The sequence below is a fragment of the Bombus vancouverensis genome, chromosome 5 (genome assembly GCF_051014615.1).
Source record: "Bombus vancouverensis nearcticus chromosome 5, iyBomVanc1_principal, whole genome shotgun sequence".
In the NCBI taxonomy this organism is placed as follows: domain Eukaryota; kingdom Metazoa; phylum Arthropoda; class Insecta; order Hymenoptera; family Apidae; genus Bombus; species Bombus vancouverensis.
Genome location: NC_134915.1, coordinates 11,400,612 through 11,414,981, shown reverse-complemented (window position 1 = coordinate 11,414,981; position 14,370 = coordinate 11,400,612). Strand labels below are relative to the sequence as shown.

At 42.7% G+C, this 14,370-nt stretch overlaps 1 protein-coding gene across 7 annotated transcripts in view; it reads right to left on the bottom strand.

The window, feature by feature from the left end:
* Positions 1-284: 284 nt before the first annotated feature.
* Positions 285-14,370, bottom strand: part of LOC117156111 (netrin receptor UNC5C) — a 252,403-nt gene continuing 238,317 nt past the window's right edge. For 3 of the 7 annotated variants that reach the window (XM_076618503.1, XM_076618502.1, XM_076618506.1), the window contains 12 exons: positions 9,998-10,212; positions 9,122-9,335; positions 5,456-5,794; positions 4,451-4,618; positions 4,019-4,183; positions 2,960-2,995; positions 2,622-2,892; positions 2,401-2,549; positions 1,587-2,320; positions 866-1,254; positions 689-790; positions 285-613 (listed from right to left, as the gene is read on the bottom strand). In XM_076618503.1, the coding sequence (XP_076474618.1) occupies positions 442-613; positions 689-790; positions 866-1,254; positions 1,587-2,320; positions 2,401-2,549; positions 2,622-2,892; positions 2,960-2,995; positions 4,019-4,183; positions 4,451-4,618; positions 5,456-5,794; positions 9,122-9,335; positions 9,998-10,212 (2,954 nt within the window). In that variant the 3' untranslated portion in view covers positions 285-441. Of the gene's footprint in view, positions 614-688; positions 791-865; positions 1,255-1,586; positions 2,321-2,400; positions 2,550-2,621; positions 2,893-2,959; positions 2,996-4,018; positions 4,184-4,450; positions 4,619-5,455; positions 5,795-9,121; positions 9,336-9,997; positions 10,237-12,583; positions 12,733-12,763; positions 13,430-14,370 lie in introns of those variants that run through there. The other 4 variants (XM_076618501.1, XM_033332851.2, XM_076618500.1 and 1 more) reach the window with 4 other exon arrangements.

The following is a 14,370-nucleotide window of genomic DNA, read 5'->3' as shown; positions in this document are numbered from 1 at the left end:
AAAGTTAAGAAGAATACTGAAACAGATGATACTATTAAGGACTGGTAGAGGTAAGGAGTGATTAGAAGTCAAGCCATACCAAGAAAAATTTTCATTGAACTTGTAGAAAAGAGTAATGCTTGTGAAGCATTGTGTCTTCGTCACGTACTCTTCATGGTGAGTGAGAAAGCCACCAAAAAAATTATACGGTCAACTCAACTGCAAATAAAGATAGGGATAAAAGGAATTTGTTACAGACCAGTAATAGGAATGTTTTAGGGTTGTAATGTAGTAAGAACCAGTGCTTACTATAAACGAGCTTTATGTACAAACACGGTCGTTGCGTCTATACAACGTGATTCTACATCGATTCCTCTTATCCATAATATAGACTTCGACTCTCTTATATGTACAAAATATTGTAAAATTGTAAACGAATGTTTGCTTAATGGGCAATGGATGTTAGATCCATGGACCTAGGCGACTTTCGAGGACATTGGCAGCGTCCACGCGTCCCATCAGTCTTAAATGATTCAAAAGATCCGCGAGAGCCGTAGCTTCCTGATGTTTTGCCTCCCAAAGATCCAAAATGTGCTCTGTTGGACTGGATTTTGTCGCAAAGTAATCAACGTATCTGCATAAAATCATCGATAATTGCAACCTTTTGCCTTTCTTCATCTTTTCACAAAAACAGTTAACAAACTCTCACCGATCTACTTGAAGTCTCTGCGCTAACATTCTCCAATCGTTTCCTCGCACACTTGGCGGATCGAGACACTGACACAACTGTCTTCTTAGCGTCTTAGAAAATCTTCAGCGAATAAAATTATCCAGAATTATTAAACTACGTGTAAATTAAGAAAATAGAAAGGACATCGAGTGATACCTGAATGGTCTGGGAACAATTGATTCGGTCGACCTGTTCGAATTCTTCCCACGCAAAACGATGGATGATTCAGACTTCGTGGCTCTCTTTCCACTAGAAGTATTTCTCTTCATCAAATCCAGATCGATTCTTAGGAAGAGCGCGTGCTCTTCGAAGCCACATTGACAGACTCGCAGCTCGAAGCTGAGCCTTAAATCGCCAACGGTTTTCTCGATCCTGAAGGATCTTCTCACACTGGTTCTCGTCGACGACCAGATTCGACGATGTGGAACCTCTTGACGCTCGACGAACCCGCTTTCTCTGTCTTCTAAGTCGATTCGAAGTGGTGAACCACCTGCTCTGAAGCCTAGCGCTCCGTGGTCGATTCGGGAACCGCCTAATCGTCGTTCCTGTACGAAATTGAGGAATCTCAAGCAACACTTAATGATTTGTAAGTGTTATTTACAAAGTAAAATGGCGCCTAAAAAGAATTCTAACAATGGAAAATATGAATTAAACATTGTGTCATAAATGAAGTACCAAATAAATGTGCGTTCCATTTTTCTGTCATTTTTTTTCAGTAATTAGCAAAAAATGAAAAATTAATTGATAAAAAGATGTGATCATGTCTGAATCAAATGAAACGATGTGTAGAAGCAAATTTGGGGTTTGGAAAGTGTCATTTTCTAAATGAAATGATTGGAGTTTAATCTAACAGTGAGAAATAATGTTAAAAGTCAACCTGTTCCACTACAAGCTTAAAGGCAGCCTTCGTGTCCTCCATTAAATGGCACCTGATGTGATCCTTCTCGCGAGACAGGAACACAGCAACACAAATCCTCTTCACTGCCAATCCAGGCGCGATCACAGAATTCTCTCCAGCGACTGCATACACACTAGGACTCTCAGTGACCAAAAGCACTCCAGAATGATCTAATTGTGCAAATGGTTGCCCAGGAAGATTTATAGGCTCGCCTCCCAGTGTAAGAATCTTCCTCCACATAGAACCAGAAGCGAGACTAGAACTGGTAGACGAATTGCTCGAGTTGTTAGACTTTGTCTCTAAGTCAAGATCCGTGGACCAGAGACTCAGTTCCCAGTTTCCAGTCCTCAATTCGGCACAGTGTTCAAATTGGAGGATCACAGGCTTCACCAGGTCGATTCCATTCGGACCACAAGCCACTATTGCTGACAGTAGAGTCAAACCAGGTGGTAGACCAGGTCTCAGAGAATCGTCTCCTAGAACAGCCAAGTGTAGAGCGTGTCTTCTTCCACGAGAAATGGCTCCTTCTGAGATGGACATCGAAACTCCAACTTCTGGAACCACTAGAAGGGCGCCTTGATCATCGACTACAGCTCTCACGATGAATCCACCGGAATCTTCGTGGCTTCTGTCGTCTTCTCCAAGTCTCTCCTCGTCGTCGTGGTCGTCGTCGTCCTCGTTGTTGCTCTCCTGGGTCGCTTGGCAGGTGGAACCTAAAGACCAGATGTTACCAGGTCCGTTTACTATCTGTTTCTTGATCGTCGTGTTCGAGTTGATGCTACTCGTTTCTTACGAGATGATCGGCCTTCCTCGTTATCAGATAAGCCTTTGCCACGCTGGGAATTCCTACAGGAGGACCTGGCGACGGAAGAACTAGGCGATGGCCTTGTGGTCGAGGGCAGTGAAAGCTGCGGCACGTCGTAGTGGTGCTCCGAGCAAGATCTGCGCACCATCAGAAAGACTTTCAACGAGGGACAAGCATCGAAATGGGTTTAATTCCTGAGGGTCGTTTACCTAGGCATCCTAGATGCGTTTGACTCGTCTATCACTTGTTCCAGCCGCCTGTCTACAGAAAGAACCGAACGATCGTTCTTCGAGACGACCGATTTAGCTAAATCTTCTGGACGACGGAAGTCTAACCTGGCTATCCCATACAGGGCTCCCATTCGTTCTTTTCGACGCAAAAAGCGCAGCACGAAGATCATTAATACTGCCAGAATGATCGCTGCTAAGCAGACAGTGATCCAGAGTGCCTGTATGTTACTATTATCGATCGCCCTGGTTGCTGAGGAAAACAACGACTTTCAAACTGATTTTCTATGGATAGAACTGTTCTGTGCAGTGGAATTTACCTTCCTTGAAGACTCGCGGGTCGTCCTGTCCCAAAGCTGCATGTGATAGCACGAAAAACGTTTATTTCATGAACGGACAGACGTGATCTGAGAAAGTCTGAGGAACATGAGTAACTAGTTACTTATCCGCGATCTTTATAAGCTGAACAGTCGCGGTTGATGTATCATTGTTCTTATTTTCAGAAGTACCGCCAACTGGATCATAAATCTTGTACGAAAGAAATATAAATGAAGAGTATATGAAAAAGTAAAATGTAAGAGAATAGAAACAATATATATATATCTAACTTTCTTGTACACATTTCGTAGTTATCAGGAGATATAGTGATGAAAACTAGGAATATATATTTTCGACAATAAAAAAGAAACGTGGGAAATAATGATAGAATAGTTCAAAATGTCCATCATCTGCTACATAACACAAATTTCGAAAGTTCTTCTAACAAATTTACAAGGATAGCTCGTCTACCTTATCGTAAATATATGAATTATTATTATAATATCATGAATAGTTATTTCCAGTATAGTATTCTGACGGCCATGTAAAACTCTACAAAAAGCCATTAAAGTTCTCACGAATATATCATTATAAATTCACAAAATTTCTATGCATAATTACAAATTAATAATTTCGACCATTCTGTTAATTCTATTACAGTATTAATTCATCGCGTTCCACCCCGACAATTCATCGGCTGAAAATTTAATTCGACCTCTGCCAACGATGTGCCGTCTGTCACTGAACAATGGAAATATTTGCGTCCAACGACCGGTTAATCGAAGGAGGTTACAACGCACGCTTTCCGTCCTATTTGACCCCAGCAAATAAAGGACCAGGGTCTTTCTGCGAGTCATTATTAATTTAAATCGTATCTTTGTGGCACGCATGGAACCGCGAACGACGACCATCGGACGTGACGCCGGACAAGGGAAGTCCGTTCGCTCGTAATAAATTGTTCGTTGCTGCCCCGGTCACGAGAATATCAAGAAACAAAAAGACACAACGAAAAAGAAGAAGAGAAGCAACGAAAAAAGGAGGCAAACGCAGCTGGAGCTCACCATTACATCGATCCATGGAACAAGACTCGACGATGACGTCCTTGCCTTGACAGGGACGACCACCATTGCTCGCCGGGGGGTCGTTGCAGGACCTCCTTCTTACTCTGGAACAATCGGGACCGCATGCGGACCACGAGGACCAGCTTGACCATCTGCCGTCGACCGCTGAAAGCAACGGGTGAACTTGAAAATCCCGATTAAATCTTGGTTATCAGATGTATCCTGCAGCCAACGGGGACCAAATGATTACATCTCGTTGTGTTCTGTGTACGCTTTTGACGACGAGGCTCGTCTTTGATCGTTTCGTCGATGGGACAAGAAACAAGACTGTTTTGAGTTACAGAGAGGAATTACATAGTTGGTTATAGAGACACAGGTATGGAGTAGTATCGTTGTAATTGTTTTGTAATTGGTTGGTTCTGTCGGTCTTACCGGGACAGGAGGGATTGCACTCGACCCTCTGCGTCAGTGGACCTGGACAGGCTTGACCTCCATTCATGGCCGCGGGATTCGTGCACGTTCGTGTTCTCTTTTGTACACCTCGGCCGCAACGGGTGCTGCAGTCTGACCATCCTGACCAGGAAGACCACCCGCCGTTCACTGGGAACGTTTTCAAAATGGGTGAAACGTTGTATTGGGAAAGGGTGTCGCGTTTGCAAAAAAAAGTGACGAGGTGAAATGGTAGTTGAGCATTAACCCTATAGCGTTTCAACCTGCTGCGTTCCATTGTTGAAAGAGTTTCTTCGAATCTTGATCATATGTAGTTTATATGCAGGATGATAGATATGTAATACGTATTATTAAATGATGGATCATTATAATTGTAATAATCATAATGATATTCTTAAGCATATTGAATCATTGACGAGTGAAGCAAGGTTTCATATCCAATTTTTTGAAAATTTGGAAGTATAAAAATTACGCGTGGGCACATAAACTAAATCATCAATAACTCAAGTGAAATTTCGCCCTCGAACTGGTTTGAAAAGAAGCGAACGACGTCTTACTAAGGTAGTAGGCGAAAGAACTAAAGCTATAGAATGGAAAACAATTCGTATTTACTCTTCTTACCGAGATTTCAGATACATTCTCCGATTAGGAAGTTCCGGAACAAACAATAAACGCGTTGGAACGTCAGCAAGCGTTTCGACAGAAGTGAACGAAATTACAGGAATCTCATTAAACTCCTTCAGGAACAACAATTAGCATCAGTCCTCTGCCGCGAACTTAGACTACAATCTCTCACGCAACGCACCACCGATTCCCCCTTATTGTCTACCCAGACACCGTCTCATTCTCCTATCCCTCTTCCCTGGCCCGTATCTGCGTTACGCTTAATTATCCCTCGATACGCGATCATCGTTTCTAATTACGTTCGCTCTGATCCGCGATTTAATGCAATATTCATGGTCCCACGGAATGTGCAAGAGGTCTCACCATAAACCGTCAGCACTGCCGGTTCACTGACCCGCCTGGCAGCAATGTTCTCAGCGACGCACGAATAATTCCCCTGATGCCTCAGCTCGGCCTTCCCCAGGATCAGGTGTCCATCTACGGTTTGAACGAAGTTGTTGGCCGCTGTCACGTCGTTGGGGATGCTGTCCGCCATAGAAGAGACCGGAGTGGAACTGGTCATTGTCTCGAGAGGCGTGCCATTCTTCAGCCAGTAGACTTTCGGTTGTGGCACTCCTAAGGGTGGCATGCAACGAAGTTCCGCGTTTCGGCCAGCTTCCACGGACAGCGAGTACGGCGGCGACAGGAAGTGCTTCTTCAGGTCTGCACACGAGGACCACCGCGCACCAGTGGCAGGATTTTTTTAATATTCGTCCGAAAACACGAGACACGAGAACTCGACGAGACACAAGGGCGCGGGGAAACAGCAGCGAGGGAGCAGGCCACTCAGCGATATTAGGCCGCGTATATAAATGCAAGGGCGCTTTCATGGACCGCGACTCTATGCTCCGCACTCGAGCAGAGCCTCTTTGCACCGGTCAGGAGAAAGATTTTGCTCGATCCGCGAGGGTTGCCACTCTGGATAGCCAACAGCATATTATTCGCTGTGGATCCACGGAAAAATAGACGCTTTTATATCGCGAAGGGAGGGACTGGTAAGCAAGAGCGTGCTCCCGATCCACCGGTTACATTCTTGCCCTCTGTCAGACCGTCTAGACTACCTTTGACCCCGTATCACTATCAGGAATGCTTTTAGTACGCTCGTGAATGGGGAGTATGAACCGATTAGATGGAGACCGCGGTTGCGTTGTACGGGGCGTGTTATAATTCGTGGTGCAAATAGGGTGTGAAGAATTCCTTAATTTAAATTAAGTCGAAATTATACGAGAAATTGTTTTGCCTTTTAGAAGAAATAGAACGAATTACAAGTTCATATCCTTTGTAATTCACTGAGTTACAAAGATCGTAATAACATTCATACAAGCGGAAATGAGACGATCTCGTGAATCAATCATAGTGTTCAATCATTAATTTTAATTAGCACACAATACTTCTTCGGTAATTAGATTCTCCAGCTTTGATTGTGCGAAAATGAACTACCATAAAGATTAAACTCTCTCATTAAAAGAATGCTTTGTTTTTAAAGCGAACGTGTCCGGACAAACGAAAGAGAATGATCTTGTTGTCAGATTTTCCGCGTAATTTCCTCGGCGATTTTCTTAGGAGCCATGCTCGCGTGTTGGTACGCGGTTTCGCCGGGTGTTCTCCAGGAATTTCAGCCGTGAAATTAAGCTGCGTTCTCGCGGCGAATCATCGTTTCGAGGCGTGCAACGAAATTACCGCAGGATTAATCCAAGCTCGATTTCCTCAGGTGGATCGCGGCGCGAAACGACGCCGTGTTTCGCGACGAAACGCCATCACGATCAATAGCGTCCCGCGTATTCAATTTCGAAAGCACGTCCGTTTCCTGTTTGCTCGCAAATACGAATTTAATTCTACGTCCTGTTTGTCTCTCGCGTGTTTGCGCACCGCGACGCGTCTGGCGAAAATTGCTCTTTCGACTCTTGAACTTCCGCCTGTGGCAACCCTCTGTTCGGTTTTATCTGCGCGCGAAGAGATCTTCGATCTCTGTGAAGGAAGCACGAGGATGGGAGAAGCTTGGAGGTTGCTTTTGGAAAGATGATACTGGCTACTTCTGTTTGTTTGAGAGCATGACATGACTTCGTGCTCAAGACAGTATTTTAGATTCAATATAATGTTTTGAAAACGAAATGTGAGATTTGAATCCTTTGCACTTTAAAAATGTTTCTATAGGATTGGCCAAATTTAAGATATTTTTATAGCGAAGCCTGGTACTCAAGCAAATGTTTTAAATATAATATAGCGTGATGAAGAAAGAACAAGATTTTATCCCTTTGGACTTAAAAAATTATTTCGTATGATCAACAACTTCAACACACTTCTATAGCGAAGCTCTTTGCACTGAGAAAGTCAAAAAGTTTGTTCATTAATAGAGTAGCCTTTGTCCATTTTTATTTTTCATCCATGATGAAAATCGATCTATTCATTTCAATCTGTGCATCCAATTATTTTGTAAACTATACGTCATTAAAACAAATGTTTCGAACGAAATACGCTATCTAGAAAAAGATATTTGAAAATGTCTCTAACATTTCAAAGTAATCTTTGCTTTCTTCGATGCAATCGTATATTTTGTATTAAGCTTTGAATATACCTGATGGTAAAATGAATTCATCGACTTATAACATATATATTTTAAAAAATCATTCGATCATTTACGGTCGTCTAAATCTTCCTCACATCAAATCACCAATCAAATCGCCATCAAAAGTAAAATCAGTTCAAAAATCGCAAGTCGTCTCACATTGTTATGCATCTGGCGTCATTGCGGTTCATGGGTTACCGTTCCAATTTGCATGGTAACAATACACCGTTGTTGTCTCCACCCCCACGAAAAAAAAGAAGAAAAAGAGAAAAGAGAGGATAAAACGAAGGGTAGTCGGAAGGTAGCGCAACGTTTCTATATTCACAGGTGTTTGGTTTGCAATAGAATATCGATTAGATTTTGGGCTCGGTTTACGCATCACGAGATATTCGATGAAAACAAGCGAACGCGGCATCCCTCTGCGCCACTACCGACTAACCCTCGCCGACAGCGAAGCTTATGGGAGTGAATTTCGCGGCGGGTATCTCGAAAACCCCTGTTCGAGAGTTGGCTCGCTCTAATCGGGTTAATGAAGTTACATTTTATGGCCGATTCCAGGTGTTAGTTGCTCCCGGCCGTTTTCTCTGCACGACCTAAGTCCTTCTTCCATCGTTCGCTCGAATACGCGCTACAATTGCGAGTTAATTCGTTTTCACCCTCTCTGTGTTCACCCACGTCGCCCCTTTTTATTTTGCATTACGTATCTTTTCTCTTTTTTCCGTCATATGATTGGAATTATGGAGGCTATTACTCGACGAACGTTCGTTTCAATTACATCGTAACATGCTGTCTTTAATGGAACAACTCGGTATAGCAGTAAAAGTTTAGTATCAACCTTTTCAAGAGATATATTTTCGAGAGTTTAATTTGGTAGTAAAAAGAAATTTTCTTTCTTGGAAACTTATTTTGGAAAGAAGATATCTGATTTGGACAAATTGATTGGAGGCTGTCTGATCTGTCGGACTCAATCTACTTCTCCCTATATTGAGCTGGCGCTGTATTTATAGTGGAATAAATAGGGGTACCGTGAAGAACGTCGAGGAACTGACCAGATTGAGGCAGGATAAATTTATTATTTGTGGTATTGAATCATCTATTTATGCGTTACTACCCTCGCGAATTACGTATTCGGTATCTACTGTACATTATATATCCATGCATTATATCAAATTCGATGAATTATATCCGATGAAATATGTCTTTTCCTATGCAATTATTCACAAAAATCCGCGGTCCATTCATAACCATATCTTACCAAAAGCAAGATTCAATGGAATCCCAAAGACTTTTGCAGGATTGAAGAATCAAGCATGGAAAGTGGCACATACATGAAATGGGACGATCGAAAGCTGAGTGACCAAAGAAAAGCTCGAAGAGGAAAAGAAAGAGCGCCGAATGGATAGATTGGAGTGTTCTCTACTTACAAGCGACCTCAACCGTAGCAGGCTGCCCTCGAATCTGACCTGGTCCCGACCATGCCACGCACTCGCACTTGAACCTCTCCCTACCGAAGTACTCCTCGACCTCGTTCCTCGTCACGTTCAACTCGACCTCGACGACCCTCGTTCCGGTACGAGGGTCGACAAAATCCTGGTGCTGCGAACGTTCAGCCCGGTCACCGTTACAGCGAAAATACACCTGCAATGCAGCACGGTTCGAATAAGACGACTAGAATAAGGTAGTAATTGACGGCGCGTGAAAAGGGTCAGAGACCAACGGTCGTCCACGTGGTGGGTAGAGGTTTTTCGAGTGGTTAATAAGGGTGAAGAGGAAAATGACGGGGCGACGGCGCTTGGACCTGGCCTGTTTCGCGAACAACGTGCGAAACACGGAACCCACCGAGCCAAAAACCTTCTCTTGGATGCAAAAGCGACGACTATTTGCCTCTTTACTACGCCTCTTCGACGCTTTATTTTACGAATTTCATTGTGTAATGGAGAAGCTGTAACTTGGAGAGATTAAGGGGCTCGTTTATCGCAAAGGCGTTGTACGATGAACTACTGTAATTTTCAGTCTTCATGAAGGAATTGGAACAAATGTGGAAGGTGGAGGTAGGCTGCGGTATGTGCTGAATTTTTTAAAGTTTATCACGTTTTTAGAAGGTATGCTAGTGTTACGCGAGAGGAGTTTAACTCTTATCACTATACTCTATTACTAAGGGGAGATGTAGGTTCCATAAAGAAGAAATTTTTCTTCACTGTGCTAACAGTGAAATACGATGCCATCTGAAGATTTTCGATTAATAACGATATGTGCCTTCTCTGTATGATTGCGACAGAAAACAGATTTATTTTGCGTACCTGAAGAGCGTGTGCTGCGCGGCAATGAAGGGTAGCCGGTTTCCCTTTGACTACGAACGTGTCAACGGGTTCCGCTAGGAAGATCGGCAACGAGCCACCAGCGATAAGATCGATATCGCTGTTTATAGTTGCACTTTCGTAGTCACCATAATCGTAGTCATCTACGGAATAATTTTCTTCGTCATCTTCCTCCGCGTCTTCCTCCTCCTTCGTGTCTAGAAGCAAAGGGTGAAGTTCACCTGAAATTTACGTAAAATGTATATCATGAATCTTTTGTTTCAACAAATCTCCATCATTAACAATTTTAGATGCTCTGCGATATCAGTGGAATAGCATGACAAAAGTGGAATTTAAATGATTAATCCAATTATAGGAAGCCGAGGGAACTTCCCTTGAACCATGAATAAATGATTAAGGCGCTTAACTTTGGCCGCCACAGACGTGAGGAAAAGTGAAAGTTGAAAGAGAATGAAGTAAGCGGCAGTGTAAAGACAGGGACGCTTCTAATTTCATATAGTTTCATGAATCAACTAGTGTTCCCTTCCGTAATCTAATTATTCTAATCAAGAAGAAATCGTAGAATCTTTAATGCAAAATCACACACTTCTCTACTTTTTACAGCACTTATAACCTCCATAACATCCTCTATCTGACTTAACAAATCCATCTAGAGCAGTTACTACATGTTCCTATACATTCAAACAAAATTATAATTCAATTCAATTCAATTCAAACAAAATTAAAATTATAATTTTAATGAAAAAATCCAATTATAGAGTATTAAATATGTAACCCCCGAATTTTTCAATAGAAATCTATAATTCTTTAATAAAAAAAAGCTTATACCATTACAATCGCATGAATTTCATCTACAGTTTCTCCTCCAATTTCAAAGTACCACGTCCTTCAATTCTGTTGCATTTATGCAACTCTGACGAAATATTTCATTATCTGGTCTCTAATGAGTTAACGCATAACTCCACGTACAGCCGATAAAGATCGGACGTCGCAACCGAGTAACACGTGCATGGAGTGCAAAGCGTTAATTCAGCGAGTGAAATGAGCCATGCTCGCCGAGAGATCCGTTCCTCCCCGATCATCGTGGCTGCGGATAACAAGCCAAACGATGTCTGTTCTCGAGCGATCGAATGTTTGTCCCACCTCGACCAAAGCGCGATTCTGCCCACGGTAAATTTAGACGTCGCGCGATGGAAACGGTAAAGCTCGGTTTAACGATGCGTACGGGATTTTACGTCGTGTATCAGTCAGCGGGATCCGCTCGCTTAAGATCTCTTAGTCTTTACACTTGGTCTCCATACCATGTTTCTCTATCTTTCTCTTTTATCCTCGTGATTCGTTCGGTCCGGCTTGCACACACTCTAAGTCACAGCCAGAACTTTATTACCCGGCACGACTAGGCGATCGCGACTCTTGTTTGACTCGAAGCAGTAAACCGAGAGACGATTATCCCCGCTGTCACACTCGCGGGAAAACATGTCACGATTTCGAGCCAGGGCTTTGTAGAATATCAACGTTGCACGAGTAAATTCAACCCGCGAATTTATCTCTGTCGCCCGGGGGATGTTTGGACGTGTCCGAGGACACTTCGAACGCGACTCTGTGTAAAGTTCTCGCGCGAGTTGTTAACACTGCGGCGGCGAAATGTAAAATGGACGAAATTGTTTCTTTACTTTTAGTATTTCACCACATACACTGCTAAACCAAAAGTTTCAGTACACTGTATGTTCTATGAAATAGAAGGATTTGGAGAGAAGTCAGCAAAAAATACTGTTATCTTTGGGAATTCTTTTGACAAAAATTCAAAGCGTAAAAGTAGAGGAAATTATTATTAACACGTAAGATTACCAAGAGTAACAAGAATTTATATATATTTGATAAAAAGAAAATTATCTCCAAAAATGCACCGATACAAATATATAAAATTTCTACAAATTCTGAATATTCTGGTATTTTTTAAAATTTCGTATATTTAGAAGCTGACTTGATATTCTGAGTGATTTTTGACAAATTTTATGTTTCTTTCACGATAAAAATCACGGAGAATATTTTTTTATAGGTATTCTGTCGAGATTTTTATGGGAAACGTGTGATTCGTATTCGCGAATTTAATTCGCTCGCTTCATATTTTCGCGATCCTCTTTCCGGGATATGATTAATTGCCTCCGGTGTCACGGACGCGAGAATCAACGCACCAGTTCATTTACATTCTGCTCAGTTTTTGGTTACGTGTTAATCTTCGCGCCCGCTCGCTGTTAAAACAGCGCATGGAAATTCGCTGGAATTTTTATAATTTCCTGAACTGTGAATTTTCATTATTTTCTTTCTTTTTTGCATTCAGTAATGAAAATTATAGTAAAACATTTTTGAAGAAACATCAGTAACTCTCTATCTGAACTATCGATAGTTAGAAAAGTCGTATTATTCGACTGTTTTTCCAACCACATCAAGACGTGTCGCGATAAGCAAAGTTCTGGCGAAACACAAATGCAAACGCGACAAAAGTTCGCGACCAAGCAAACACTAACAACTTCATAACAATCGAACAGCCAGACCAAACTCTCGTACCTATGGACAAGGAGCGTTGTTTGATTCGGGGATTCCAAGCACGAAACTCCGAACTCTCGAGCTCGAATTCTCTATTTACCATGGACTCATAAGTCTACGATGAAAAAATGTTCCCGCTGCGAAGTTCGATGCTGTCTATTACAAACCATAAGCCGCGTGGTTAAAATAACTCATCCTTACTCTCGAGAGTGCTGGCGAGGCGTAAAAGCGCCAGAAGCAATATGCTGATCTTTAGCTCCATTCTCGGCTCACATCTCACTGAACCGTTTCCCCTCGACCACCGATGAACAAAAACAGCATACGACCACCTTACGCTCCAATCACCCTTCAATTACACGATCAAAAATCCATTCAACTTCATGAATCTTCATTAAAACTTCTATCACCCATTGTCTATCTTATTACCAAACTCTCTCTTCACATCTTCAATTTCTTTCTAAGAATTACAAATCAAATATCAAAATATCGGATAAACCATAAAGAGAGAAAGAAATTAACAAAATGTCAGAAGAATAGAAAATTATGAATTCAGAGAGAAGTTGTTCTTTGATCGTCGAAAAAAAGACACGGGCAAAAGAAAAAAGAGAAGACTGAAGCGGCGTTAATTGTTCGCAGCTTCGAATTACATGACGAATCTGCGCGCGGTACGGTTCGCTGCGCTTCCGTTCGAGCGTGCCGCGTTGTAGCACGAGAAAGATGGGCTGAGAGAGGGACACGTGACCGGCTGCGAGAGACCCCCCGGTGTGCGCGCGATCGACAAACGGAACGAAGAGCTAGCCGAAAGGGGGGAATTCGGAATGGAGTGTTGGCAGCGCACGATCCTCGCCGCTCGGCACGCGGTAGACGACTGAACTTGCCGACGTGCGCGCACCTCTATATATATACATATATACACGTCTCGCTTCGATAGCGTCGCTCTTCTTCATCCCCTTGTCGTCGGGGGTAGTGGTGGCGACGCCGCTGCCACTGCCGGAGACGCGGAGGTGGTAGTGCTCCGGAGAGGATGCCGGAGGCTGCGCCTTCTTCCGCGAATGCCGAACCACCATCCGTCGCGGCGAAATCAGACGCGTGCTCGCTCTTTTGCGTGCGCCGGCCATCTCTAGCTCGATCCTTTTTATTTATCGGTTATTTTCTTTCGATGGACACAGGGGGTGTGAGCAATTCAAAGTCGAGGAGTCGTCGACTAACGTACCAGCGAGTCGTGGTCGTTGGTTTCGCGGGCAAAGTTCCAGTGAAGGTGGAAGGGGTGAGATGGAGATTTGATTTCGAAAGTAATGAAGATGATGCGTGGAGGATGTTTCGTCGAGTTTGAAGAGGTTTTGAGAGGTTGTGAGAGGTTTGTGAAGATGTGTATTGGGAAATTGGTGCTCGGTATTGAGGATTTGAGAAGGTTTTAGAGCTTGTTACTTAGAATGTAGAAGGTGGGTAATTCCAGGTCAAACGAGTCTGTTACGCGGATGACATTTCCCTAGGAATAGAAAGGGCGAGGTGGAGGTTCTAGCTGGAAAAAATGAAGTCGATATAAGACTGATACTTAGCATGGAACGAGGAGGCATTGGAAGGTTGTGAGAGATTTGTGAAGTTGTATTTGGGATAGTGTGTATCCAATCAGTGATTTGGATAGGTCTTAAAGCTTAATTTGTTGAATTCGTTTTCAGAAAGTGTTAACTTTTCCCTCTTAGAATTAGTTACTTTTCTTTTAAGATTGACCAAACATTAATTCTAAAAATTAATTCACAGATTATACAAGTTCATATATACGTGTTGTACATACAACATCTTCAGAG